This window comes from Lolium rigidum, chromosome 3 (genome assembly GCF_022539505.1).
Source record: "Lolium rigidum isolate FL_2022 chromosome 3, APGP_CSIRO_Lrig_0.1, whole genome shotgun sequence".
Taxonomy (NCBI): domain Eukaryota; kingdom Viridiplantae; phylum Streptophyta; class Magnoliopsida; order Poales; family Poaceae; genus Lolium; species Lolium rigidum.
This window is the reverse complement of record NC_061510.1, coordinates 133,540,766-133,567,491: the sequence shown is the minus strand read 5'-3', so window position 1 is coordinate 133,567,491 and position 26,726 is coordinate 133,540,766. Positions and strand designations below refer to the sequence as shown.

At 43.0% G+C, this 26,726-nt stretch overlaps 1 protein-coding gene across 1 annotated transcript; it reads left to right on the top strand.

Moving 5' to 3' along the window:
* Positions 1–3,961: 3,961 nt before the first annotated feature.
* Positions 3,962–8,533, top strand: LOC124698250. Its single transcript, XM_047230756.1, has 14 exons — positions 3,962–4,280; positions 4,927–5,000; positions 5,130–5,631; positions 5,708–5,856; positions 5,938–6,117; positions 6,217–6,342; positions 6,409–6,533; positions 6,620–6,695; positions 6,781–7,073; positions 7,154–7,352; positions 7,448–7,561; positions 7,633–7,892; positions 8,002–8,077; positions 8,155–8,533. The coding sequence occupies exons 2-10, from the start codon at positions 4,953–4,955 to the stop codon at positions 7,350–7,352; spliced, it is 1,698 nt and encodes a 565-aa protein (XP_047086712.1). The 5' UTR covers positions 3,962–4,280; positions 4,927–4,952; the 3' UTR covers positions 7,448–7,561; positions 7,633–7,892; positions 8,002–8,077; positions 8,155–8,533.
* Positions 8,534–26,726: the final 18,193 nt, after the last annotated feature.

Genomic DNA, 26,726 nt, shown 5'->3' with positions numbered 1-26,726 from the left:
CTTTTACTTATTCAAATAATTATTAAAAATCAACCAAAATAGATATTAAGTTAATTCCAACTCTAGTAGCTCACATATGACTTACACTAATTGTTTCTGCAAGAAAATGGTGTGGTCACTTTGCATGATCATGCCCTAGTTTAATTAATGGATCATTTGACTAGTTTAACTAGTTGATATTATCCAAAACTATTAAAGTAAATCTTGTGGAGTTGTATGCTTCATTTAAACTTGTCTCACATGAATTCATGGGATGTTTGGACCCCTGGTTTCAAACTCTCTTATATGAATTACTTGAGATTTAAATCAAATATAGGGTGATTTAAATAGTATGAGGTGGTCTACCTCATTTAAATCATTTTCTTCAATAATGATGATGAATGGTTGACTTGGGTCAACATAACATTCATGTATTGCTATTGAGAAATTAAATCTTAAGAAGATTTCAATGAGAGGAATTTATTCCCCAAAACACTATATGAACATTACTTATCACATATGAATAAGAGGAAAGCATTTTCCTCAAGTCACCCACCAATCCACTTACTTATTTTATGTGTGTGCTTAGTATAGTTGTGTGAAATAATGATGTGTTTAGTATAGCCGTTGAGCTTGTTTGGTGATTATACTTCGTATTCTAAATTTAGACGCTAGCACCGGAGATTACCAAGAGGAAGGAGAATTCTACCCGAAGAAGAAGGAGAAAACCTAGAGAACTACCAAGGCAAGATAATACTCTTGCAAAGTGCAAAGCTCACCTTGAGCAAGGCACCATGATACTTACTTTTCTTTATACAAGCCTATCTTTTGTGTACACCATACAAGTTCTACTTGTTGTGTTTTCCAAAGAGGAGTTAAAATTGGGATAGAGAACAAGATTACTAGATGAGTAGAGATAGCAAAGCAAAGTAGCACCCCTCATGATTAGTGCTAGTGCTAAAGTACTAAAATTTGACTACATTAGATGGGAGCATGTGAATGGTTGAATTTGAAACCTTGGGATGATGAAGCATTCCATTGAAGAGTTTGGTTTGGAGGTGAACAAGAGAAGATGGTGATTTTTGATAAAAACCTGATATTGGTTTGAATGCGATACCTTTCCAATTTTTGAGTACCCCCACAATACTGATTATGGGTAGGGCTTAGCCGGAAGTTTATAGATTTTAGTATGAGTTCCTACGAACACACATCATAGGGGTTATGCCGAGGCTGCCTCCGTTGTTGAGAAAGGATGTGAATTGAGGTGAAATTGTACGGCCAAGCCACTGTGCGGTTCCCGGGTTAACAGGTTGGTTTTCATTTGGGAGGCCAAGCTCATGGGGAGAGGTGCTCATACTAGGATGTGTAAGTGAAAGGTTATGGTTGATGATCCGCGTGCGTGTTACGGTGACTCGGAGTTATTCAGACGGATGAAATCAAATGTTGTGGCACAAGTGTGCAACCTCTGCGAGTGTAAACCTATTCGAATAGCCGTGTCCACGGTTACGGACGGTTGGAAGGGCCATACAGTTTCCGGTGTCAGATTTTTGAAAGCTTTAGTAAATGTGAATGGTGACTTGGTGACTCTTTGGGTATTTGAACAAATGAGGTGGGAATGACACTAATGTTCCCACTTAAGTTAGTTAGTACATGATCCAAACTTGTGAACTAAAATATGGCTTATGCAAGTTAAAATAGAGCTTAGTTTCTTTAATGGGCATTTTACAATAGTATTAGTTTGCAAGTACTTGAAGTACTTACGGCTTTGTCCACTGGCTATTCAAATGGCCGTAGTACGAGGAGGAACGGAACTATCACGAGGATGACCGACAGGGACGCCTACGACAACTAGGGTGTTTCACTAGATGATTGATGTGCGTTCCTTAATTCGTGACGGAGTCTCTACTTCTAAGCTGGCTATGTATGATTGATGTGCGTTCTTTAATTCCGAGATCGGATCTCTACTTCTAGAGTACGGCATCGGAAGAGATTCACGAGTTCAATGCGAGTTAGTTAGAAGATTCAGCTCAACGGAAGATATTCTCTATTTCAAGCAAATTACTCGGGTTTTCTTTACTAGATCATTACTTTCAGTTTACTCTCCCCCAATGATCCAATAGGATCAATGAAAAAAATAGCGCGCTAACATAAATAGCGTGGGCTTCAGAAAAACACTATAGACGCTATAGCGTGCTAATAGCGTGCTATTTTTCAAAATAGCACTTAACAAAAAAAATAAAAATTCAGGATTTCAGCATATATATATAATAATAGATATAGCACTCTGCAGCTATAAAATCTTGGATATGATATTTGCAGCCAAACATCAACCAGAGATAGTTCACATAGTCCATAACTTGATATGACATAGTCTCAAAATCACATACCATAGTTCATATTCACATTGTCCCGAACTAGAAGGATATGTCCTGAAGGAGGAGAAGAGGAAGGAGGCACGGGGTGAAGGCGTGAAGGTGAAGCTAGGCGTGGCCGCTTACCACCTAGATTGACAGAGGAGAAGGGGGCGGAGCTGCGCGGTCACGTTGTCGCTCGCCGGGCGGAGCAGGTGACAAGGAGTTGGGGAGTGCGCGATCTGAGTTTCTTAGTCTAGGGTTGCATTGATTAGAAATTTAGGATACGCAAGTGGGTCAAAATATGGAATGAGCTACTAAAAAACTACTCTGCAAAATAGCGTGCTATGCGGAATAGCGAATAGCGCCAAATAACGTGAAATAACACGTCTTTAGTGCGGTAGCGTCATAGCGTGCCTAGAATGCATAGCGTAGCGTCCAACTCGCAAATACGCTATAGCACCGCTATTAGCGTGAAATAGCGCGCTATTTTTTTCATTGAATAGGATATGAGTATCTTGGGAAATCACAAACTATGAAGCTTCTGGTAGTAATCTCTTTAGAGAAAGAATAATATGCATTCAAGATATCCAGAAGGTGGCCTCTTGATAAGTACTGTTTTAAAGAGTGTATCGAGGCAGTAACAATTTCTTCATGGCAGGTTATCCTCTTCATGTTTTTCCTGATTTTCTACCTTTAAAATCACTCCGGTGACAATGATATTAAATTTCATAATAATCTCTACACTTTCTTGGTACGTTGCACAAAACTATCCGCAGGTAATAGTCCCTACTTGAAGATTGGCTACTACAACCGATCTTTTTGGTGAGAATGCGCTAATTTGTGATGTTTCTGTCAGCTATTCCACACTGTTTTAACTTGCAGGGTTTGAGCATCTAGCGGAAGCTCCAGTCTTCAGTTTAGTAATGCTTAATTCGTACACTCGCAATGTACTTGAAACATAAAAGTATGAGGAGAAGCGAGCGACAACTGAATCGTATTACAGTTTGAAGAAATAGAAGACCTGTACTTCCAGCTAATACTTTCACTTTATTCAAGGTACGTGACATGATTGTCTCAAACTCTCAGTCTCAATGCAACTTTAAGGTCTTGCATGCTGGCTGACTGAATATCTGTATGTAAGTGTAATTCTGTTGGATCTGTTCAAGCTAACAAGATATTCATTGTCCTCTGCAGGTCGTACCATCATATACCGTATGTACCACTTATAATTTTGCTTCGAGTCTGTATATATTGCTTCAGGTGAAGTATTTTGCTTCTTACTACTTCGTACTATAGGAATTGGCAACATAAAACTAAGCAAATCTATATCTATACCTAATAATAAAGAAAATAAGGTTTCTTGTTGGTCCGTCCGGATTTTTACTGATTTGCCCTTTCACCAGACTGGTATTTACCAAAAGTGCCACCGCCAAGTTAAAAAAACGATTCGACTGGATGACCCGCGAGATTCACGAGTCCTCCACTAATCCGTTGACCCACGCGCCCAGCGCGCTCCGGTAGGGACACAAATTCTCAGCCCAGATTCCTCACTTCCTCTTTCTTCTTGCCCCTGGCCGGCGATGACTCCCCTGACCGGAGTCCACCAGTGGTCGCTGCGTGGCCGCAGACCTGAACCGGCTGGCCGCTGCAACCATCGTAGCCTCCCTTGCCCTTCCTTCTGTCTCCAATTAGAACATCGCTCGAATACGGATTCTACTGGACTGCTCCGATACGAACTATGCTTGACCACGCGACGATGGGGAATCATCATAAAAGGACTCCAGCCCCTCGATATCGATCTAAATCGACACCCCAGATCGAATCCCGTCCCTCCGGAATCGCCACATACGAAGTTCCGCCTCCGTTCGACATAGCCGCCGTCTCGCTACATCGCCGGAGCTCTCCGTCTCAACTGCTTGGTCTGGTATCGCCTGCAACCGCGATACGGTAATCACCTCTCCTCTCTCCTCATGTGTGCTGGTCTGAATTTCCTGCAAGATCAGTGAGATTCACGTATCTGAATTTATAGATTGAACCATGTGTACTCTCTATCCCCACCCCTGTCCCTTTCTGAGTTTCTGAAACCCACACCACCTGCCCCCACGCTGCCCAGGAATCTGCCGCATAGGAATCAGGCGGGGAAAGGCTCATATATTTTGTGAGTTTATTTTATTTGTAAGTACATTGCTGTGTGTTGACCTGAACTCTCACTTCTACACTGCTCGTGCTTGGGTACGTGGGGAACGAAGTAAATTGATGCTTCAGATTTGCTCGTGCTATTTTGGTGTCAAAAGCGGAGATAATTCTTTGTCATCCGATTAGTAAAACGAGAGTAATGCATTCACTAATATATATTTTCTCCTGGTATTGTTGTCAAAGGCAGAGATAATTGTTTGTCATCAGATTCCTTATGAGATTAGTAAAACGAGTAATATGCAGTAGGCGGGTAAGTGGTGTCTGTTGTACACCAGGTCTTTATGGTTCCCACGTGCAAAACATCGTTTTCCTCCCTCTTTTCATACCAATATTTTTTTGCTATCTCAACCTGTATTTGCTGACAAACACTGAACCTTCTATTGTCCCTTTTTTGCAGAGAAGTAAGGGAGGAGCAGGCACGCGATGGGAGGCCGCAGGAAATCCAAGAGATTAATTTCTTGCAATGAGGAGGTAATTGTCCATATCTTCTATCACGTTTAATACATTATCAATGTCACACTCTATGCATTAATTTTGAAATAATCATTTGAACAATTTTAATACCAGGTGTCTAACTTTTACTTTTCCTTTTGTTTGCAGAAAATGAATCACAGCGTTGAAACAAACATTGTTGATGATTTTGATAACCGTCCTTTAAAAAAACCAAAATGTTCTGAATCAACCGTTCCGGATGAGCCATTGCCATCACCTCCATCACCAACCAACTCAACATTATCTCCAGTTTCTGAATTGTACAATGAAGAAACAGTTTTAGAAGATTCTGAGAGAACATTTTCAACAGAGCAACCAGATGAACCTAAACCAACCAACTCAACATTATCTCCAGTTTCTCAATTGAACAATGAAGAAACAATTTTAGAATATGGTGAGAATAAAACATTTTCAGCAGAGCAACCAGACAAACCTTCAGCAGAGCAACCAGATGAACCTAAAACAACCAACTCAGCATTATCTCCAGTTTCTCAATTGAACAATGAAGAAACAATTTTAGAAGATGGTGAGAATAAAACATTTTCAGCAGAGCAACCAGACAAACCTAAACATATAATAAATAACGTGATATACGAGTATATCCCACAAGGTAATTTTATTTTATTCACTTATTATGTATGTGTATTTATTCAACATATATTTGATTTATCTTTATTTATTTGCAGACTACACAATTACCCGAGATGATGAATGTGCTCATGATGTTATACTATTCTCTTCGGAAGAAGAAATATTGGTGAAGATAGAAGACGTATCTGTCAAACAACGCTATTTGGTGTGCCTCCTAGATAAAGACAAATGGCTAGACGATGAAGTAAGTACCCCTTTCTAACAATGAAATAGTTTCTGATTATTAATACCCATCAGTAATGTATTTTTTAATATTTATTTATAGGTAATCAGCGCATACATATGTTGTCTAAAGGAACAAGCGCACGCGCAAAATCAGAATGATGATACCGTATTTTTTGAGAATCCCTTTGTTACTAGACTTTTGAAACGGGATGGTGAAATTGGAATACATGGGCCTACCTCAGTGACAAATATTGTCAAAAACTATCTCAACCATGACATGGTAACATACATATCCATAATTTTCAAGTTCTATATTTAGCAAGTTATTAATTCCTAATTTTACATGTCTACAAGTAACTTTTTGTGCTCATTATTATAGATACATCTTCCAATAAATATCAAGGTCTCGCATTGGTATTTAGCTTCCATCAATTTTGAGAAATCCGAGATACAAGTACTCGACTCATTGTGTTGGGAACACAACCGAGATGACCTCACTCTTACGGTAAGCTACTATAAAATTTATAATCCTTTCTGTAAAATGTTGTATTGATAACTAATCATTTTACAGCTGCAAGGACTACAATATCATTTGGACATTATTAATACTCAAGAAAATTTGAGTAAATGGAAAAACATTGATGTTACTAAATGGACAATTACAGAACAGCTAAAAAGGCCTATCCAGAAAGACAGGTATAGAGATCATATGTTTTATAACATAATAAACATATAAAAAATATTGAGATTCATGTGGAGTACTCTTTTTTTAAATTATGCAGTTCATCTTGTGGTCTATTTATGCTTAAATTCATGGAATATTGGACCGGACATGCATTGTCCCATCTAATTACACAGGTAATTAACTGCTTTGTTTCATAAACATATATGGTTGGTGCCATTTTATCGGTCATATATGCTAATATTTGTTGGTGATGTGCAGGAAATTATCACTTCTTTCAGATATAAGTTAGCTGCCATACTCTTGTGTTGGAAAAACAACACAGCGCCACCGACTACAATGTTTGAAGAAATTGTTGACAGTGAGGGACATCCGGATGATGTTATAATGTCAGACAAACCTTTTGATCAAAATCAATCAAATGACAATAACTCTTTATCTGCTGAAAACAAATACCAATCGTTGATGTCTGTTGTTTCTAACCTGAACATTCATGAGTTAATAGGTGGACTTTGTAACTACATCAAATCCGTCAATTCTGCAGAAGCTTTAGAGTAAGCCATCTGTTTACATATAATGTATTTTATGCATTAAATGCATTATCTTATTTTTTATTTATGATAATGATTTACAGCAAAGTTTGGGTACAAAACTGTGATCCATATCCCATTAGCTTGACTCTCAAGAATCTGAAAGATATGCTGAATGATGAGTTGCCCATGGACCAAGATTGTTTCAATTTGGTTGTACGGAAGATTATGTTTGACGACATCCAAACGGTGAAAAAAAGGAAAGGCTTGATATCAAAGCATTATCTTGACACACAGTTCTAGGTATTATATTCTTAAAATTCAATATATATTTTTCTGTCCACAAATTTACTAATTATTTTATATCCTCTCTAAACACTTATTTTATTATATCCTAGAGGATTACTGATTTTGGACGACATCCAAACTTCCGGAAGAAGTTAGATGTCGAACAACTAGCATATTCTATTCGTAGCTGGCCTGGTATCAAATATAATTCATCATGCAAATCGGTAAGACAACTTCACTATACATATCATGAAAGTTATTAATTTTGATACATCTAATATCAAGCATATTTCAGATTCATATTCCAGTACAATCCCACGGTGAATTTATTCTATTCATACTGGACAAAGATACCAGAACGGTGTATATTTTGGACCCTACTCCAATTGATCCCACCTACCAACGCAACCCAGTTGCAAAATATGTGCACAGACTGTTATGGATTGCTGAACACTTACCAAAAGCAATGTCAAAGATATGTCCTGGGTCTACGTGGAACGAAAATATTTTCCTATGGCAACAAAAAATTCTACATGATATTTCGGGTCACAAAAGGTAACATTTCTAATGAGAGAAATACTATATACTCCGTACTAAGTATTTGATGTACTAGATGTGTATGATATATTTTTGGCATTGATTGCTAATTCTTATCTTATACCAGGGAACTGTCTGGTTATCTTGTTACCCTCTTCATGTCCACATGGAAAGACGAAAAAGTGAATTTTCCATTTCTAAAGGTCAATATCACAGGCATTTAATTCATCGTCTCTTTTACATTTGAGATACTGATCTTATTCGTTTACAATGTACACAGGATGGATACGAACTCAGGAAACAAAGTTTGGGGCAGCTACTAACGTTGAACGAGAACATATGTGAAGACAACATGCCGGCTGGTGTCAAGGGTTTCATAAATTGTATCAGGATTAACCAAAACAATATGAATATGAAGACCTGATGCTGAAAAGCCAAGAGATACCAATCAAGAGGCTGCATCTCCAACTCTATCTCCAGCTGCTGCTCCTCAAGCGTCATCACTCTTTTAGCCAATAGTGATGTTTTTCCTAAAGTTTAGTTTCTATAAAGCTTTCAGGACATAGGTTTAGCCCATAGCGATGTTTTGCTCTGTATAGAAAACATCATACTTGCGGAATATCGACTTGTTGTGGCACTAGGTTGTTTTAAATTCCCAATGACGCAAAGATCCTTCAAGTTTATTTGATTCTATATATGATTTTGTCAAATATGATAATATATCAAGAATTTATTATCTTGTCGCTGGATTCATGCAATTGCCTTTAAGTGTTTATAATATGGCACGTGCAAAGTGAGCAATTTCTTCTTGTGCTAAATATTCTTCTTCTTGGCCTGTGTTCTTATTTTCTGGGACTTGGAGTATTTGTTTTTCAAATACTGTGTAAATAATGACTACTGGTTGCATGATCATTTTAAAATTCTCATTGAGGCAAAGATACTTCAAGTTTATTTGATTCTATAGAAATATGATGATATATCAAGAAATCATTTGCTTCTCCCTGGATTCATGTAATTACCTTTAAGCGTTTAGTAGCACGTTCAAAGTGAACAATTTCTTCTTGTGCTAACTATTCTTCTTCTTGGCCTGTGTTCTTATTTTCTGGGACTTGGGATATTTGATTTTCAATTACTGTGTAAATATATGTATATATTCACTAATTGAGATGCCTGTTCGTTGAATAATCGAGTCATTCTCCGTTGCGAATAGTGGTGCCAGTGAGGCTGCTTGCAGACACCTGCAGAGTTCAGCTGCTCGGGTGCAATTTAAAATTATCACAAGACCTGCATAGAACATGCAAATTCTATTTGGCCAACTCACCAGGTTTTAGTCAAATTTAATCCATCAGTCCGTCAGCTAGATAACCACGTTAGAACATTTAAAACAGGCGATGGAAAATACTTGCCATATTGGGCATTATTAAAAAATAAAGGGACTAGAGCATACGGATACGAATCCTACTCGGCTACTGACTGGTGCACACGTTTGTTACAAAAGGGAATCCTAATCGGACTTAGCTTTGTGAATTTTCTTCTGTAAATAAAACACCAAGTTGAGGAGTCCTAAATCCTAATACTACTCAGCAAGGGAATCCTAATCCGATTCAGTCTAGAGCAAGTTCTAATATATAAATATACAAGAATAGGTCCTAGACAGCTCGCCAGGGCACCCGTGAATCCATTGCATCAGTTTCCAGCTCTGCTCAAGCTACCAGCGTTTCTACTGTTCTTGCATACCAATCACTTCTGGTTATGCAAGCTGCAGCTACCTTTCGCTAGACTAACCTGCTTAACAGGTGGCTTTCCACGTCAACTCCCCGGTATCAGTCCTGACAAAAAGAAAGAAAGAGGCATCAGGTATTTTCATCATCTCCTTCAATACGACATCCTTCAACACCTTCACGAAAAATTCGGTAATGCCACCCTTATTGACACTAGCATACATAAATGGTAAAATTAGTGAAAGCTTTAAATCTATGAAAGCTAACTGAAGTTGCAGGTAGGTCATTTCGGAATCTGAGTCATGGATGTCAAGGAACAAAGAAGGAAAAGAGACAGAGAAAAGTATGCACAGATGACCGATGAAGAAAAGCAGGAAAAACTGAAAAAACGCCGTGAAGCATATCAGCAAAACAAAAAAAGTTAAAGAGCCAAAGAAATACGCAGAATTGGAGCCAGAGAAACGGACAAAAATATGCGCTCAGGAAAGACAGAGATATGCAGATAAACAGCCAGAACAAAAGAAAGCTAGAGTACAACAAATTACAGCTCACAAGGTATTGAAGCGCGGCACGCCATGCAAAGAATCAATTGCAATGATGAACCCGGCATATAAAGCAACAGAACAGGAGGTTGGTACATCTACCTTAACTGTGAGACAAAGAAAGCCTGTGTCGCCAGGAGAAAGACAATCATTGTTACATCGCCGAAATGAAGAGTTCTTGGTAAAACAAAGGAAAACTCGCTTGGTGTCATCTGAAGGAGACACATGCATAATGAACAGTGAAAATGATGGCATGGAACCTCTAAAGCAGCCAGAAGCCATGATTAATGGTAATTCTAAAATTTAAACAATACTACGACATTCAAGATACAATATAGAGTATGAACTAACAAACTTTGCTGTACAGGCATCCTCTATCCATTGTGTGCACCAAACAAAGACACAGATGCACCAGCACAACCATTCAGCACTGATGATGAACATGCTAAGGCAATCGATCTCATACTAGCCATGATGAAAAAGGGCAATGGTGACATACAAACTCTAAAGCAGCCAGCAGTCATGACTAAAGGTAATATTATAATTTTATATATGATACTCATGCATTCCCAAAACAATAAAAAATATAAACAACTAACCATCTTTCATGGACAGATATCCCCTCTTCAGCGTGTCCAACCAACATAGACGCAGATGCGCCAGCACAAACATTCTGCAATGATGATGATCATGGTAAGGTTATCAATTTCATATATATTATAATTATGGAAAGCATACAATAATATAAATTTGGATTTATGCACAGGAAATAATGAGGTCATATATGAAAAAGACACAAGCGAGGATGAATACATGTTCTCTGGTGAAGGTATGCTCAATACAACTTCAAATATACTTGAATCATTATATTACTACTTTACTAAACTTTTGATAATGCAAATCAAAACAGAATGGGAACCAGAACTGGAAATCGAAATCAAAGAAGACAACAAAAGAAACAAACCTGATCCATATGATGACGTCTACAGAAACATACCAAAAACCACACACATGCTCAAGACTGAAAAGGATTGCACATTTTGCGGTGCAATAAAATTCCAGTACGAAACGAAGGGGTTATGCTGCAAGAATGGAAATATAAAACTTGCCAATCCAGAGACAACACCTGAACTCATGAGACTTTGGACAAGCAACGACTCTGACGCAAGATATTTCCGGGACCACATAAGATTTTTCAACGGACACTTTTCGTTTACTACTCTATACTGCCAACTTGACAGAGACACAACTGACATTCGAACGGCTGGTATTTACACCTTTCGAGCTCATGGTCAGATCTATCATAATCTACACTCATTTCTTAATAGTCGCTCAGACCCAAAGCATCTGGAGCTATATTTCTATGACGATGATCCAAGCTTAGAACATCGGTACCGGCGTTGCCGCAAGGAAACGTATGAGCAAGACAAACACGTCGTCCGCATAATAACCGGAATTCTACGTGACAACCCATACTCTGAACAGTTTAGGAGTTTGGGACAAGCCGAAAACCTTGATGACTATAGGCTCATCTTGAACCTTGACCAAAGATTGGACCAGAGAAGATATAACGCACCAATCACGTCGGAGGTAGCTGCAGTGTGGGTCGAAGGAAATCAAGGAAACAATACTTTTGTCAAGAACGTAGTACTACACGGAAACAACAAGGAAATACAGAGCATTAAAGCATATTATGGGTGTTATGATCCGCTATCGTATCCTCTGTTCTTTCCAAGAGGTGAACTGGGTTGGCATCGAAAGATCCCAAAGGCAAATACAGAAGAGGAAGATGTGAGAAAGGCTGATGTTGCACAAGATAATGATGATGACGAGAACCCAGGTAAATATTTCACATATTGCTCTTTTCAAAATTAAGTGTTTATATATTATACACTCCTACAAATGCAACTAACTTTTTTATGTCACAATGCTTGGAACAGATGCAACCGGTGGGCTGTGGGTAACCATGAAAGAATACTATTGCTATAAATTACATACGAGACCAAACATATTCAACCCAATATTATATGGCGGACGGCTGCTCCAACAGTTTGTTGTAGATACATACATCAAGATTGAGAGCTCTAGACTAGACTATATGTTTCATCATCAGAACAAATTAAGGGCAGATCTATACCAAGGCCTTCTGGATAGCATTCGAGCAGGAGAACAAGATGGAAATGCGGTCGGAAAACGAACAATCCTCGCCTCATCATTTATTGGAGGGCCACGAGATAAACTACACAGATTCCTAGATGCAATGGCTTTAGTTAGAAAATACGGAAAGCCGGACATATTCCTCACGATGACCTGCAACCCCAACCGGGAAGAAATTACTCGTGAATTAGAGCGTGGTCAAACACCACAAGATCGCCCAGATATCGTTGTCCGTGTTTTTAGGGCAAAGCTAGAAGAGATGAAGAAGCAACTATTTCAGAAGAGCATTCTTGGAACCGTTACAGCATATACGTATGCTGTCGAGTTCCAGAAAAGAGGACTACCACATGCACACTTCCTGCTGATCATGACAGGAAAATACAAGTACACAAGTCCAGATCAATATGACAAAATCATCTCAGCTAAGCTCCCTAACAAGCACAAGTACCCAGAGCTATACAAAATGGTCATCAAGCATATGATGCATGGTCCTTGCGGTGCACTGAATAGAAACTGTCCATGCACAAAGGATCGCCAGACATGCAAGAACAATTATCCAAAACCATTTAACGAAAATACAATTCAAGGGAAGGACTCCTACCCTGTGTATAGGAGACGCAATGACGGCCGGACCGAAACAGTCCGAAAGTGCACTCTTGATAATAGGTGGGTCGTTCCTTACAACCCCTATCTATTGAGGATGTTCAACTGCCACATAAATGTTGAGATATGCTCAAGTATTAAAGCCGTTAAGTACCTGTTCAAGTACATCTACAAGGGACATGACCGGGCATCTATATCCGTGAGTGAGAAACTAAATGAAGCCGAAATCGACGAGATTAGACAGTACAGAGATGCACGGTGGGTAACACCTCCAGAAGCACTATGGAGAATATACGGCTTCCAACTAAGCAAAATACACCCATCTGTCCTGCAATTGCAGCTACATCTCCCAAATATGCATATGGTCTCGTATAACGGCAAAGAAAATATCAACAATGTTATCAGCTGTGAGGGAGCAGATAGGTCAATGTTGACAGCATACTTTGAAGCAAACAACCTAAATGTGAAAGCACGTGGTATAATATATAGGGACTTCCTAGAACACTATACTTGGCAAACAAAAGGGAAGTTTTGGCAAGAGAGAACACGAAAAGGTATATTACAGGTTGGCAGGATCGTCGCAGCACATCCTGCTGAAGGAGAACGATACTATCTCCGAGTTCTCCTCAACCACGTGCCAGGTGCCACAAGCTACGAAGACCTAAAAACAGTTGATGGACAACTAATGCAAAACTTCCGTGAGGCTGCAGAAAAAAGGGGGCTCATTGAGGCAGACGACACACTAGATGATTGCATGACAGAAGCGGAGTTGTTTAGGATGCCATCATCGCTACGAAGGTTATTCGCGACAATCCTCGTATTTTGCGAGCCTAGCGACGTCCTTGGCCTCTGGAACAATCACCTAGAGGCAATGTCTGAAGACTACAGCAGAAACTGCAAATGCAAGCACACTGTGGAACAGATGGTACTAAAAAATATCAGGGACATACTTCAATCAATGGGAAAGGAAATTCAGTCATTTACTCTACCAGAGATTGATGAACAACATGACACGATAGACGACGTACCTAGAGAGATGACCGAGGAGTTGTCGATCGAGGTAAATGTTGAGGACAGATCTTTACATGGGAGCCTAAACAAAGAGCAGAGAGCGGCCTACGACGAAATCCTAGCAACAATTGACAACAAAAGAGGAGGCATATTCTTCGTCGATGGGCCGGGAGGCACAGGAAAAACTTTTCTTTACAGAGCACTCTTGGCCACGATACGCGGTCAGGGAAAGATTGCTCTAGCGACAGCCACTTCAGGTGTTGCCGCTTCCATAATGCCAGGAGGGAGGACAGCACACTCCAGGTTCAAGATTCCACTAAGAATAGATGAGGGAGCAATTTGTGGATTCACAAAACAGAGCGGGACAGCCAAGCTACTGCAAGTGGCTTCTCTAATAATCTGGGATGAAGCATCTATGACAAAGAGGCAGGCAGTTGAGGCGCTAGACAGAAGCATGAGGGACATAATGGACAAACCAGATCTTCCATTTGGCGGGAAAACGGTCGTATTTGGAGGAGACTTTAGACAAGTGCTCCCAGTTGTCCGAAAAGGTACAAGAGCTCAAATAGTAGATGCCTCACTAACCAGGTCAGATCTATGGAAATGCATGAGACAAATGAAGCTTGTGCGCAATATGAGGGCTCAGAACGACCCAGGGTTCGCGGAATACCTACTGCGCATTGGAAACGGAACTGAGAAAACAAACGAGGGTGGCGAAATACTTTTACCTACAAGTATATGCGTGCCAAATAATCATAATGGCCTAGATAAACTCATCGACCATATCTACAGAACACCAGGCTCCTCCCTAGAAGATCCAAAATACATCACATCAAGAGCAATTTTAGCAACAAAGAATGATTGCGTCGACAAAATCAACCTAAAAATGATTGATCGATTCCAAGGGGAGGAGATGGTGTACTACAGCTTCGATTCCGTAGAAGAAGACCCATATGGATACTATCCAGAAGACTTCCTAAACGCCCTTACCCCAAACGGACTGCCTCCACATATGCTAAAGCTCAAGATTAATTGTCCGATCATACTACTCAGGAATATCGACCCCGCTAATGGCCTCTGCAATGGCACAAGATTGGTGGTACGTGGATTCCAGAAAAATGCAATTGACGCAGAGATTGTGCTAGGACAACATTCTGGAATGCGAGTTTTCTTGCCTCGAATACCATTATGCCCCTCGGACGAAGAAATGTTTCCGTTCCGTTTCAAGAGGAAACAATTTCCAGTCAGGCTCAGCTTCGCGATGACAATAAACAAATCACAAGGTCAGACAATACCAAATGTCGGCATCTACCTACCTGAACCGGTTTTCTCACATGGTCAACTATATGTCGCGCTTTCAAGAGCAACTGCAACATCAAACATAAAGGTACTAATAGGTACATGTGAAGAGGAGAATGAGAATACGAAAGAGGAAAAGAAGAAGGTGAACCAGAAGAAGAACAAGAAGATGGAAATAAGTACAAGCGAGACGTACACAAAGAATATTGTCTACACGGAAGTACTAACCAAATAGGTTAGGTAGCCTTCTGAAGGAAAAGTAAACCGCGCGTTATTATGTGTACACTGATTAATTCATGCTTATTGAATCTCTGATCACTCTTGTGATACAATTAAGTTTTTCTAGCTGTAACAATAATCATCCAGGGAGACTTTTCGGATGCATAAGGATAAGGTAGAGCTCTTTCGACCTTTTCATATTTGCTGAAGAAAAAATACAGCTAAAATACAAAGACAAACGACAACGCTAGCAAAAATTCAATTCTTTACCGTAACAGAACTTCACCACAATGGAAGGGGAACACATTCTCTCGTATAGACTATCCTCACAAAGGCACAGGGAATTGGGAAAATAAAAAAATACGGAGTAGAATAAGAAAGCATCAAAGAATGCAGGACCGGATAGTTAATACCGGAGGAATTGCAGGGCAACAGCTGGGGCGGCGGCGTGCCAGACAACAGGCAGAAGAGGGCATCGTGGACCCTGCGGCTCAGTGGATACGGAGGGCGCGGCCGGTAGCAACTCAGCGAGAAGGTCGCGCCGCAATTCTACCCAGCGGCGAGGGCTGGGAGGACAGGGGATCTGGTAAGCGAAGCAGGCCGCGCCCGCGCAGGGGACGGTCCGCGCCGGGGGACGGGGCGCGAAGGAAGACGAACAACGGGAGAGGACAGAAGAGCACGAGAGGCTCCTTCTGAATCGACGACAACGAGGAACAGTCTGGTCACCCCTCTCCCTAGAATGCAGATTAATCTTTTTACTCCGTATTATCTTTTGCCTATTCCTCACTTCCTCACTTGCTACTTGGGCACGGGATGGTGCAGTACTTTATGTCCGTTGAGCCGAAAAATGTGTCTGCACTATCTCCAGCGGGGCGATGCAAGGTGATCGGGCCGTCCATGGTGACGCAAATCTGATCTAAATATGCGTCTCCGATGTTGAACGGACGCGCAAAGTGTTTGCTCGTGTCTGGCGGACATTTCGTCGTGCACGTATGTCAGCGACACTGCGTCGATGCATCTTCTCAGGCGCGCCAGCGACTGGCGCTGAGGCGTCGTTTCGGCAGTCTGCGCCATGTTAATAGCGATGTCTCGCTTGCCGAGCAGCCGCCGTTCACCTCCGCCAACGCAATAATGGCGACGCCATGCGTCCCGCGACCGTCGCATGCCTGCGGCCTATATAAAGAGGGCGCGCGTCTTCTTCCTCATCCACTCCTCCAAACAAACCATAGCCGCCACAAGCTCCACCGTAGCACCGTCTATGTCTTCCTGCGACGGAGCCAGGCCCGCGAGGAAGTCCATGGCGGGTCCTGGTGGCCGGTGAGGCGGTCGAGGCCACGAGCATGGGCGCCCCCGGGGCCGGGGCAGGGGCCGCCGTTGTGGAGCAGCTACGGCCCCACGGTCGCCATCACATGCGCCCTCCTCGTCTTTCGCAGGAGGGCCGCTGCTTCGAATTCCTCCTCCGCATCGACGACGACCCACTCGGCATCAAGCGGCTCCCGGACAAGTTCATCGAGTTCGTCGATGGCGTCGAGCCGGCGCACTTGCAGCTACGGGAGGCCAGTTACAACTTATGTCAGCTGTGGAGGTCAATAAAATTCAAATAACCCGTAGCAACGCACGGGCATTTTTACTAGTAACCATTAAAAAAACTAAGCAAATAAGTAGAGAATGAAATAGAGGATATTGGATTCAGGCACAGTACTTAAAACTCGTGAGGCTGTGCTGTACCTTCTTTGAGTATAATGAAAAAAACAGCTATGTTGTTTCCTAAAGAAAATGAAGCTGCTGATCCTACATTTTTTTATATGAAGACAATAGAGCCGCTTCACTATATTAACGAGGAATACATGGTGCAAGAAATACAAGGACGTGAGAGAGATGAACTGTACAAACAAGTGTGGTAACTAACCGTGGTGATATATCTAAAGGAAGAAACAAATCACAAAATTATAGATTTGTGCCCGCACAAACATATTAGTAGTTTCATCAGGTTTACTTTGCCTCTAAACTGTTAATCTATGCTCAGATTCAACATCAGACATGTACTTAGTATCCCATGTTTTACCGTAAAATTATTTAATGTTAGAGCTCTTTTACAGTGATTGGCACGGAACTTTGGCTCCGTCTAATTGAATCTGGGTTCCGTCTAATGTATTTTTTGTGTAGCCGTTGATTAAATCTATGTGTAATTTTTATAATACTTTAACAATTCTAAACGAACGTTTTGAAGGTCAACTCATCAAATCATAATATATATCTATCTATTCCATGTTCCTTCTTTGTTGTTTCTTTTCATCCGTCGTCATGTTCGTTCATGTATCGTCCGAAAACTTATCCTCTTTTGGCAATTCATCTGTGCGCCGTCTGGAAACCGTCAAGCGATTCGTGTTAGATGCAGCAGCGATTCTGAGCATCCCCAATCCGCGCCGCTGATTCGTACCTGATGCAGTCGCGATTCCGAGCGCGTGTCCAGCGAGGAGATCAGGCAGCTATGTCGTCTAACAAGGACGAGAGTGATTGGAGCCGGACAAGGGGAAATCGGCGTCTACGGGCACAAACAGCCTCGCCACCGAGACCAAGGATCTACTCTGAAAATCAACGCCTAATTCTCTATCTAACAAACTACCGTCCTGATTCTGTTTGTGTTGCGGTCAGAAACCCACCGGCGAGCAGCGACGGGCAACACAGTAGAGCCGGGAGGCTCCCAGGACTGCGGCTGGCCCTGGTCCCTCCGAGCGACGGCCCGCAAAGACTCGGCACGCACGTCCGATGCTGGTGCAAGGGCGTGCCACCTGACCTATACCTGGTCAGGAAGGTGATGGATGTGCCTCGCTTAGTTTCCTGCATGGCATACACGTAAACATTAAATACGAGCCCCGATCGGCTCTCAGGTTGTCCTGTGAATCGGCTCAAAGAGCCGATCCACCCATGATTCGCACGAGGTGTACGAATATATGGTGGTCCTGCTTGATCAGAATAAAGCTAAAACGACCTACTACGATTTAGGGTTTTCACCACATAATCGGAACATCCTACTCGTGATTGAGCCTGGCGGCTACGCACGGTGATCGTAAACCAATCCTAGGCAAGGCCTAAAAACCAACACGAGGTTGATCCCCGGAACATCCTGTCTAGGGCTAGCAAACTACACCCTACGCGCCACTGGATCCTTCAACCCTTTTGTAAGGCCTAACTATGCAGATATTAAACTAATCCTTGAAGAACAAGGAGCAACCGTGATGGATCGGATCTTCTAAATAATGATCAAGCGGGGTGCCGCCCTTACACCTAAGATAGGCGTAAGGGCGGCTAGATGTCTAAGGGTTGCACGACGATAGCATATGATACGATGAACAATGCTAACCCTAACACATCTAAGATAACTACGTTGCTCGCCATCAAAAAGGCTTCAGTACGAGCAACGCATGAACAACGAATAAACTTATATCGCCTAGATCGCAAGATGCGATCTAGGCAGCATGATGCTTACCCGGAAGAAACCCTCGAGACAAGGGAGTTGACGATGCGCCTAGATTGGTTTGTGGTGAACGTGATTGTTGTTTATTTCATAAACCCTAGATACATATTTATAGTCAGTAGACTTTCTAACGTGGGAATAATCCCAACCGGGCACGAGCCAAACTCTAACTAATCGATACGTATCCTACTATATTACAGATACACGGGCAAACTAGCCCAAACTTTGCATATAAGGCCGATTCACGTATATTCTTCCATGTATATTCTTCAAGCCCATCTTGATCGCGGCCCACCTCTGACTCGGTCAAATTCTGGTGATAACACATGCCCCCCTGGTTTTGGAATTTATAATTCCAAAATCACTCTGCTTTTCTTCGTCGGGTCATGTCGTGGTAGAACCGTCGCAGTATCCTTCATCATGATGCCTTGCCTCTTCCACTTCCGCGTGTCCTGGCAAAATTCTTGTTTTTTTTATTGGGCACCTCTTCCTCGGAAACTGCTGTGGCATTGAATTTCCACTATATCCCCTTTTATTTAACCGCTCCAAACAGTTTGCTTCTTCATCCCCTTCGCATTAGCACTCCAAAAGCCCTCCTGCGCCACCATGTCTTCTTCTTCCTCTGCCTCATCAGGTCTTTCCACCCAATCCTCCTCCTCCCGCGAGCCGACGTCGGAGTGGAACCCGGAGGAGGACCATGCGGCCAACATCCGCCGTGCCATCGAAGCCGGGGAGGAGTCCAGTCACGACTTCTCCGGCTGGTCTGAGGACGACAAGTCCTCGACCGACGGGGAAAGTGACCTCCGCTTCCTCGCCGATGGGGAAACAGAGGAGGAGAGCGATGACGATCGCTTCTCCTGCGATGACTTCACCTCCCCCAAGGAGGAGGAGGAGGAGAAGGAGGAGGAGGACGACACCTCCGACGACGAACCGCCAGCCAAGCGCTTCTGCCCCTGGCCGGGGAACCTTAGCGACTTCGACAGCGACGACGACGACGCTGACGAGGAGGACGAGGACAACGAGGGCCCTGCCGGCGGCCGCTGCAGCAGCGACGACGAGCCCGCCGGGAGTAGCGCCGACAGCGGTGATGACGGCGATGACGAGGGCAGCCACGGCCCGTAGATAGGACCCTTAGCATAGGATCAGTAGTGGTAGATGGGGCAATGTATCCCCTAGTACTTCCTTTTGAGAGTAATCAGCTCTTTATGTAAGAAATCCTGCTTAGCAATGAAGAATTTCCCCCAATTTGATTTTGCCGATTTCCTTTAAGCTAATTCAGCCGATTTCCCCTCATACTGATTTTGTCGATTGTTAACTTAGCCAATGCTCAATGAGCCGATAGCAACGCCTCGGTTCTTCACAATCCATCCTTCAATTCTTCAACTGATGGCTTTGAGATCTGGTGGATAATGTGGAGTCTTCAAGAGAGTCCTTAAATTCCTCCCACCAGGTCCAGTGATCCTCTTCTGCAAGAACTCACCATTTTTTGAAGAAGGTTGCGACGAAGGATCAGCCGATGACACCCCAATCGGCTCCTAAAAACAGAGCATCTACCAGGCCAGCTGCCCCCCGAGCCTGAGTCAAGGCGAGAATAGCGGTGAGGATGCACAGATCAGACAAAGGGCTTTGAACCCAAGTAATTCCGAGACAGCCACCATGCAGAGTCAGCCAAACTTGCCCCCATCGATCGCCTTTTCTTCCGTTGCAAGCCGATATTGTAGACGAAACACCAACGGCTTAATGAACAAAAGGCTGCCTTGTATGCCACAACTGACGCTTCTGACAGTACTGCTGAACTGGCGCAAAGGGTTGGAAGTCCTCGAAGAGAAGGTTCGGGCACCAAAATCGGCTCATTGCAGCTGAGGAAGCTCTCATCGTTCACTCCCTCGAGGAAGCAGAAGGCCTCACAGCTGGACTGAAGGCCGACTTGGTGAAAATCCGCGTCTTGAATACGCAGTGGATAGATCCTGTGTAATTGTACTAGAGTCGATGGCTGTGCATCGGCTTTATACCATGAGAATTTTTTTTACTGGCCGATTTTTCTATCGGCCCCCAATATTTCACTGCACATGTATCGCACATGTTCATCCGATTAGGTGCCCCCGAGCCGAATCTGTCGAGTAGCTGCGGATATCGGCTCGTAGTTAGCCAAGGCACTGTATTTGAACGTCGGCTCCGTTAGGACTAATGTTGACTCTCATCAGCCGACGTAAAACCGCTGCCCATTAGATCGACGTTGAATACAGGCAGAATGTGTGGTGAAGATAATTTTGGCCGATTGCTGGAATCGGCCTCCATGTCGATTGAATCGCTCAATGAAGGTTTTGTAATGTTCCTCCATAGATCTTTGGGGCCGATCCCAAGGATCGGCCTCGCCACATTTGTCCATAGGTTTGTTCTTGCTACACGGTCAGGCCGGTGGATAAGACCAGCCTAACCCCATCCTTTGTCACGTCGATGCGCTCACAGTCATCCAAATTGATGCCTGAGAGTGGCTCTTGGCCTGCTGTTTCCCAAGCGTTCATGCCAGCCGTTAAAATCTCGGCTGAGTCATCTGCATGGACGACCTCTACCTCATCTCCATCCCATTGTATTACGCATTGGTGCATCGTGGAGGGAATGCAACAGTTGGCGTGGATCCAATCTCTTCCTAGCAGGACAACATAGGTGCTCTTGCTATCGACAATAAAGAACGTCGTAGGGATGGTTTTCCTTCCGAGCTAGAGCGTCCCAACCGACGTAGCATGGAGTATGGCATAATGTTGACTGCCGCTCCGGTGTCCACCAACATCTTGTTGACTGGCTGCCCATTGATATAACCTCGCAAGTACAGGGCCTTCAGATGTCTGTAGCTTCTTTCTCGTGGCTTCTCAAAGATAACTGGCATTGGGCCGCAGTCAAGTTGTGCCACGGGTGCTTCGTCTAATCCTGGAGCGCTAAACTCCGTCGGAAGGATGAACACCATGTTTGTGCCAGCCGATGTTTCATCATCGGCTTTCCTTTGCTTGGGGCGCCACTCCATTTTTTGTGGTCGACCCTCTTCATCCAGGGTTCGTTGAATTTTCGCGGCCAGATCAGGCCGCGCCTTCCTTAGCGTGTGCAGGTATAACCTTTCGGCTTCCTCCAAGCCACGTAGTCGCTGAACCCTACGCTTTTGGGAACGGCTGAGTCCATCAGGGCACCACCTTGGCCGGTGGTACTTATCTTCCTCTTCATCATCGTCTTCCAATTCCTCGAGATCTTCCACCCGAGAGGACTCAGCGTGCTTGTTCCGAGGCGGGAGAGGCCCTAGACGTTTGAACACGGACACATTAGCTGCATCCTTCTTCTTCTGTTTACATTCTGGGCAGTTGCCGATTGTAGGCAATCGGCTCATTCCTGAATCCCAGCAGTGTCTGAAGAAGGGACAGTCTCAGTGCCTATCCTTGTCGTCTTGCTACCTTGACTTTTCCTTGGCATGGCGCTCGTACTCCTCCTCATCGCGATCATGCCGACGATGCCTCCTGGCGTCCCTAGCCAGACGATCTCTTTCGCCATCGTCGTTGGGTCGTCGGCGTTGGTCATATTGACTCATATACTTGTTGAGGAGGTGATCAGAGAGAGGTCGCTGATATCTCACATTCCTTACTTCTCCCTCTGTGATGTAGCGCTTGCCATCGCGATGGAGCCGGTCGTGTGGAATGGCTTCCTCTGTGTCCTTGCTATGAGAGCAGCTGCCCTCGTCTCCGTCCTTACCCGAGTGGTGTCCAGGTCCTACCATGTTGATGCTGAACGAGAATCCTGGCTGGCACCCTCCAGGGTAAGTGCACTCCACCATGTTAACGGCGGGGAAGGGGTGAGTGTCGACTTTCATGGCGTACTGGTTGAAAATTAGACGTCCTTGTTCTATCGCCATTTGGATCTGCTGACGCCACACCCTGCAGTCGTTGGTGGTATGGGAGAACGAGTTATGCCATTTGCAGTATGGCTTTCCATTCAGCTCCTGTACCGAGGGGATTTTGAGGCCTTCGGGTAACTTCAACTGCTTCTCCTTAAGTAAGAGGTCAAAAATTTGCTCAGTTTTAGTTACGTCGAAATCAAACCCTCTGGGCGGACCTGGTGGCTTGATGCGTGTGGTTGACACGTCCGTTGGGAACCCCAAGAGGAAGGTGTGATGCGCACAGCGGCAAGTTTCCCTCAGTAAGAAACCAAGGTTTAATCGAACCAGTAGGAGTCAAGAAGCACGTTGAAGGTTGATGGCGGCGGGATGTAGTGCGGCGCAACACCAGAGATTCCGGCGCCAACGTGGAACCTTCACAACACAACCAAAGTACTTTGCCCCAACGAAACAGTGAGGTTGTCAATCTCACCGGCTTGCTGTAACAAAGGATTAACCGTATTGTGTGGAAGATGATTGTTTGCAGAAAACAGTAGAACAAGTATTGCAGTAGATTGTATTTCGGTATAGAGAATTGGACCGGGGTCCACAGTTCACTAGAGGTGTCTCTCCCATAAGATAAACAGCATGTTGGGTGAACAAATTACAGTTGGGCAATTGACAAATAAAGAGGGCATGACCATGCACATACATATTATGATGAGTATAGTGAGATTTAATTGGGCATTACGACAAAGTACATAGACCGCCATCCAGACATGCATCTATGCCTAAAAAGTCCACCTTCAGGTTATCATCCGAACCCCTCCAGTATTAAGTTGCAAAGCAACGGACAATTGCATTAAGTATGGTGCGTAATGTAATCAACAACTACATCCTTAGACATAGCATCAATGTTTTATCCCTAGTGGCAATAGCACAACACAACCTTAGAACTTTCATCCATCGTCCCAGGTGTCAATGCAGGCATGAACCCACTATCGAGCATAAATACTCCCTCTTGGAGTTACAACCATCTACTTGGCCAGAGCATCTACTAGTAACAGAGAGCATGCAAGATCATAAACAACACATAGACATAACTTTGATAATCAACATAACAAGTATTCTCTATTCATCGGATCCCAACAAACGCAACATATAGAATTACGGATAGATGATCTTGATCATGTTAGGCAGCTCACAAGATCCGACAATGAAGCACAATGGGGAGAAGACAACCATCTAGCTACTGCTATGGACCCATAGTCCAGGGGTAGACTACTCACACATCACTCCGGAGGCAACCATGGCGGCGTAGAGTCCTCCGGGAGATGATTCCCCTCTCCGGCAGGGTGCCGGAGGCGATCTCCTGGATCCCCCGAGATGGGATCGGCGGCGGCGGCGTCTCCGTAAGGTTTTCCGTATCGTGGCTCTCGGTACTGGGGGTTTCGCAACGGAGGCTTTAAGTAGGCGGAAGGGCAGGTCAAGAGGCGGCACGAGGGGCCCACACCACAGGGCCGCGCGGCCAAGAGGGGGGCCGTGCCGCCCTAGGGTGTGGCCACCTCGTGGCCCCACTTCGTCTCCTCTTCGGACTTCTGGAAGCTTCGTGGCAAAATAGGACCCTGGGCGTTGATTTCGTCCAATTCCGAGAATATTTCGTTACTAGGATTTCTGAAACCAAAAACAGCAGAAAACAGCAACTGGCACTTCGGCATCTTGTTAATAGGTTAGTTCCAGAAAATGCACGAATATGATATAAAGTGTGCATAAAACATGTAGATAACATCAATAATGTGGCATGGAACATAAGAAATTATCGATACGTCGGAGACGTATGAGCATCCCCAAGCTTAGTTCTGCTCGTCCCGAGCAGGTAAAACGATAACACAGATAATTTCTGGAGTGACATGCCATCATAACCTTGATCATACTATTTGTAAAGCATATGTAGTGAATGCAGCGATCAAAACAATGTATATGACATGAGTAAACAAGTGAATCATATAGCAAAGAATTTTCATGAATAGCACTTCAAGACTAGCATCAATAAGTCTTGCATAAGAGTTAACTCATAAAGCAATAATTCATAGTAAAAGCATTGAAGCAACACAAAAGAAGATTAAGTTTCAGCGGTTGCTTTCAACTTGTAACATGTATATCTCATGGATATTGTCAACATAGAGTAATATAATAAGTGCAATAAGCAAGTATGTAGGAATCAATGCACAGTTCACACAAGTGTTTGCTTCTTGAGGTGGAGAGAAATAGGTGAACCGACTCAACAATAAAAGTAAAAGAATGGTCCTCCATAGAGGAAAAGCATCGATTGCTATATTTGTGCTAGAGCTTTGATTTTGAAAACATGAAACAATTTTGTCAACGGTAGTAATAAAGCATATGTATCATGTAAATTATATCTTACAAGTTGCAAGCCTCATGCATAGTATACAAATAGTGCCCGCACCTTGTCCTAATTAGCTTGGACTACCGGATCATCACAATGCACATGTTTTAACCAAGTGTCACAAAGGGGTACCTCTATGCCGCCTGTACAAAGGTCTAAGGAGAAAGCTCGCATTGGATTTCTCGCTATTGATTATTCTCAACTTAGACATCCATACCGGGACAACATAGACAACGGATAATGGACTCCTCTTTTATGCATAAGCATGTAACAACAATTAATAATTTTCTCATTTGAGATTGAGGATATATGTCCAAAACTGAAACTTCCACCATGGATCATGGCTTTAGTTAGCGGCCCAATGCTCTTCTCTAACAATATGCATGCTTAACCATAAGGTGGTAGATCGCTCTTACTTCAGACAAGACGAACATGCATAGCAACTCACATGAAATTCAACAAAAAGTAGTTGATGGCGTCCCCAGTGAACATGGTTATCGCACAACAAGCAACTTAATAAGAGATAAAGTGCATAATTACATATTCAATACCACTATAGTTTTTAAGCTATTTGTCCCATGAGCTATATATTGCAAAGGTGAATGATGGAATTTTAAAGGTAGCACTCAAGCAATTTACTTTGGAATGGCGGAGAAATACCATGTAGTAGGCAGGTATGGTGGACACAAATGGCATAGTAGTTGGCTCAAGTATTTTGGATGCATGAGAAGTATTCCCTCTCGATACAAGGTTTAGGCTAGCAAAGTTATTTGAAACAAACACAAGGATGAACCGGTGCAGCAAAACTCACATAAAAGACATATTGTAAACATTATAAAACTCTACACCATCTTCCTTGTTGTTCAAACTCAATACTAGAAATTATCTAGACCTTAGAGAAACCAAATATGCAAACCAAATTTTAGCATGCTCTATGTATTTCTTCATTAATGGGTGCAAAGCATATGATGCAAGAGCTTAAACATGAGCACAATAATTGCCAAGTATCACATTACCCAAGACATTATAGCAAATTACTACATGTATCATTTTCCAATTCCAACCATATAACAATTTAACGAAGAAGAAACTTCGCCATGAATACTATGAGTAGAAGCTAAGGACATACTTGTCCATATGCTACAGCAGAGCGTGTCTCTCTCCCATAAAGTGAATGCTAGGATCCATTTTATTCAAACAAAACAAAAAACAAAAACAAACCGACGCTCCAAGCAAAGCACATAAGATGTGATGGAATAAAAATATAGTTTCAGGGGAGGAACCTGATAATGTTGTCGATGAAGAAGGGGATGCCTTGGGCATCCCCAAGCTTAGACGCTTGAGTCTTCTTGATATATGCAGGGGTGAACCACCGGGGCATCCCCAAGCTTAGAGCTTTCACTCTCCTTGATCATGTTGCATCATACTCCTCTCTTGATCCTTGAAAACTTCCTCCACACCAAACTTAGAACAACTCATTAGAGGGTTAGTGACAATAAAAATTAACATGTTCAGAGGTGACACAATCATTCTTAACACTTCTGGACATTGCATAAAGC

What these genes read in the sequence shown, in the direction of transcription:
- LOC124698250 (XM_047230756.1), top strand. Translation starts at nt 4,953, where the DNA reads ATGGGAGGCCGCAGGAAATCCAAGAGATTAATTTCTTGCAATGAGGAG. An exon ending in TAATTTCTTGCAATGAGGAG is followed by an intron (nt 5,001 to 5,129) that starts GTAATTGTCCAT and finishes TTTTGTTTGCAG; the next exon opens with AAAATGAATCACAGCGTTGA. An exon ending in AGGCCTATCCAGAAAGACAG is followed by an intron (nt 6,534 to 6,619) that starts GTATAGAGATCA and finishes TAAATTATGCAG; the next exon opens with TTCATCTTGTGGTCTATTTA.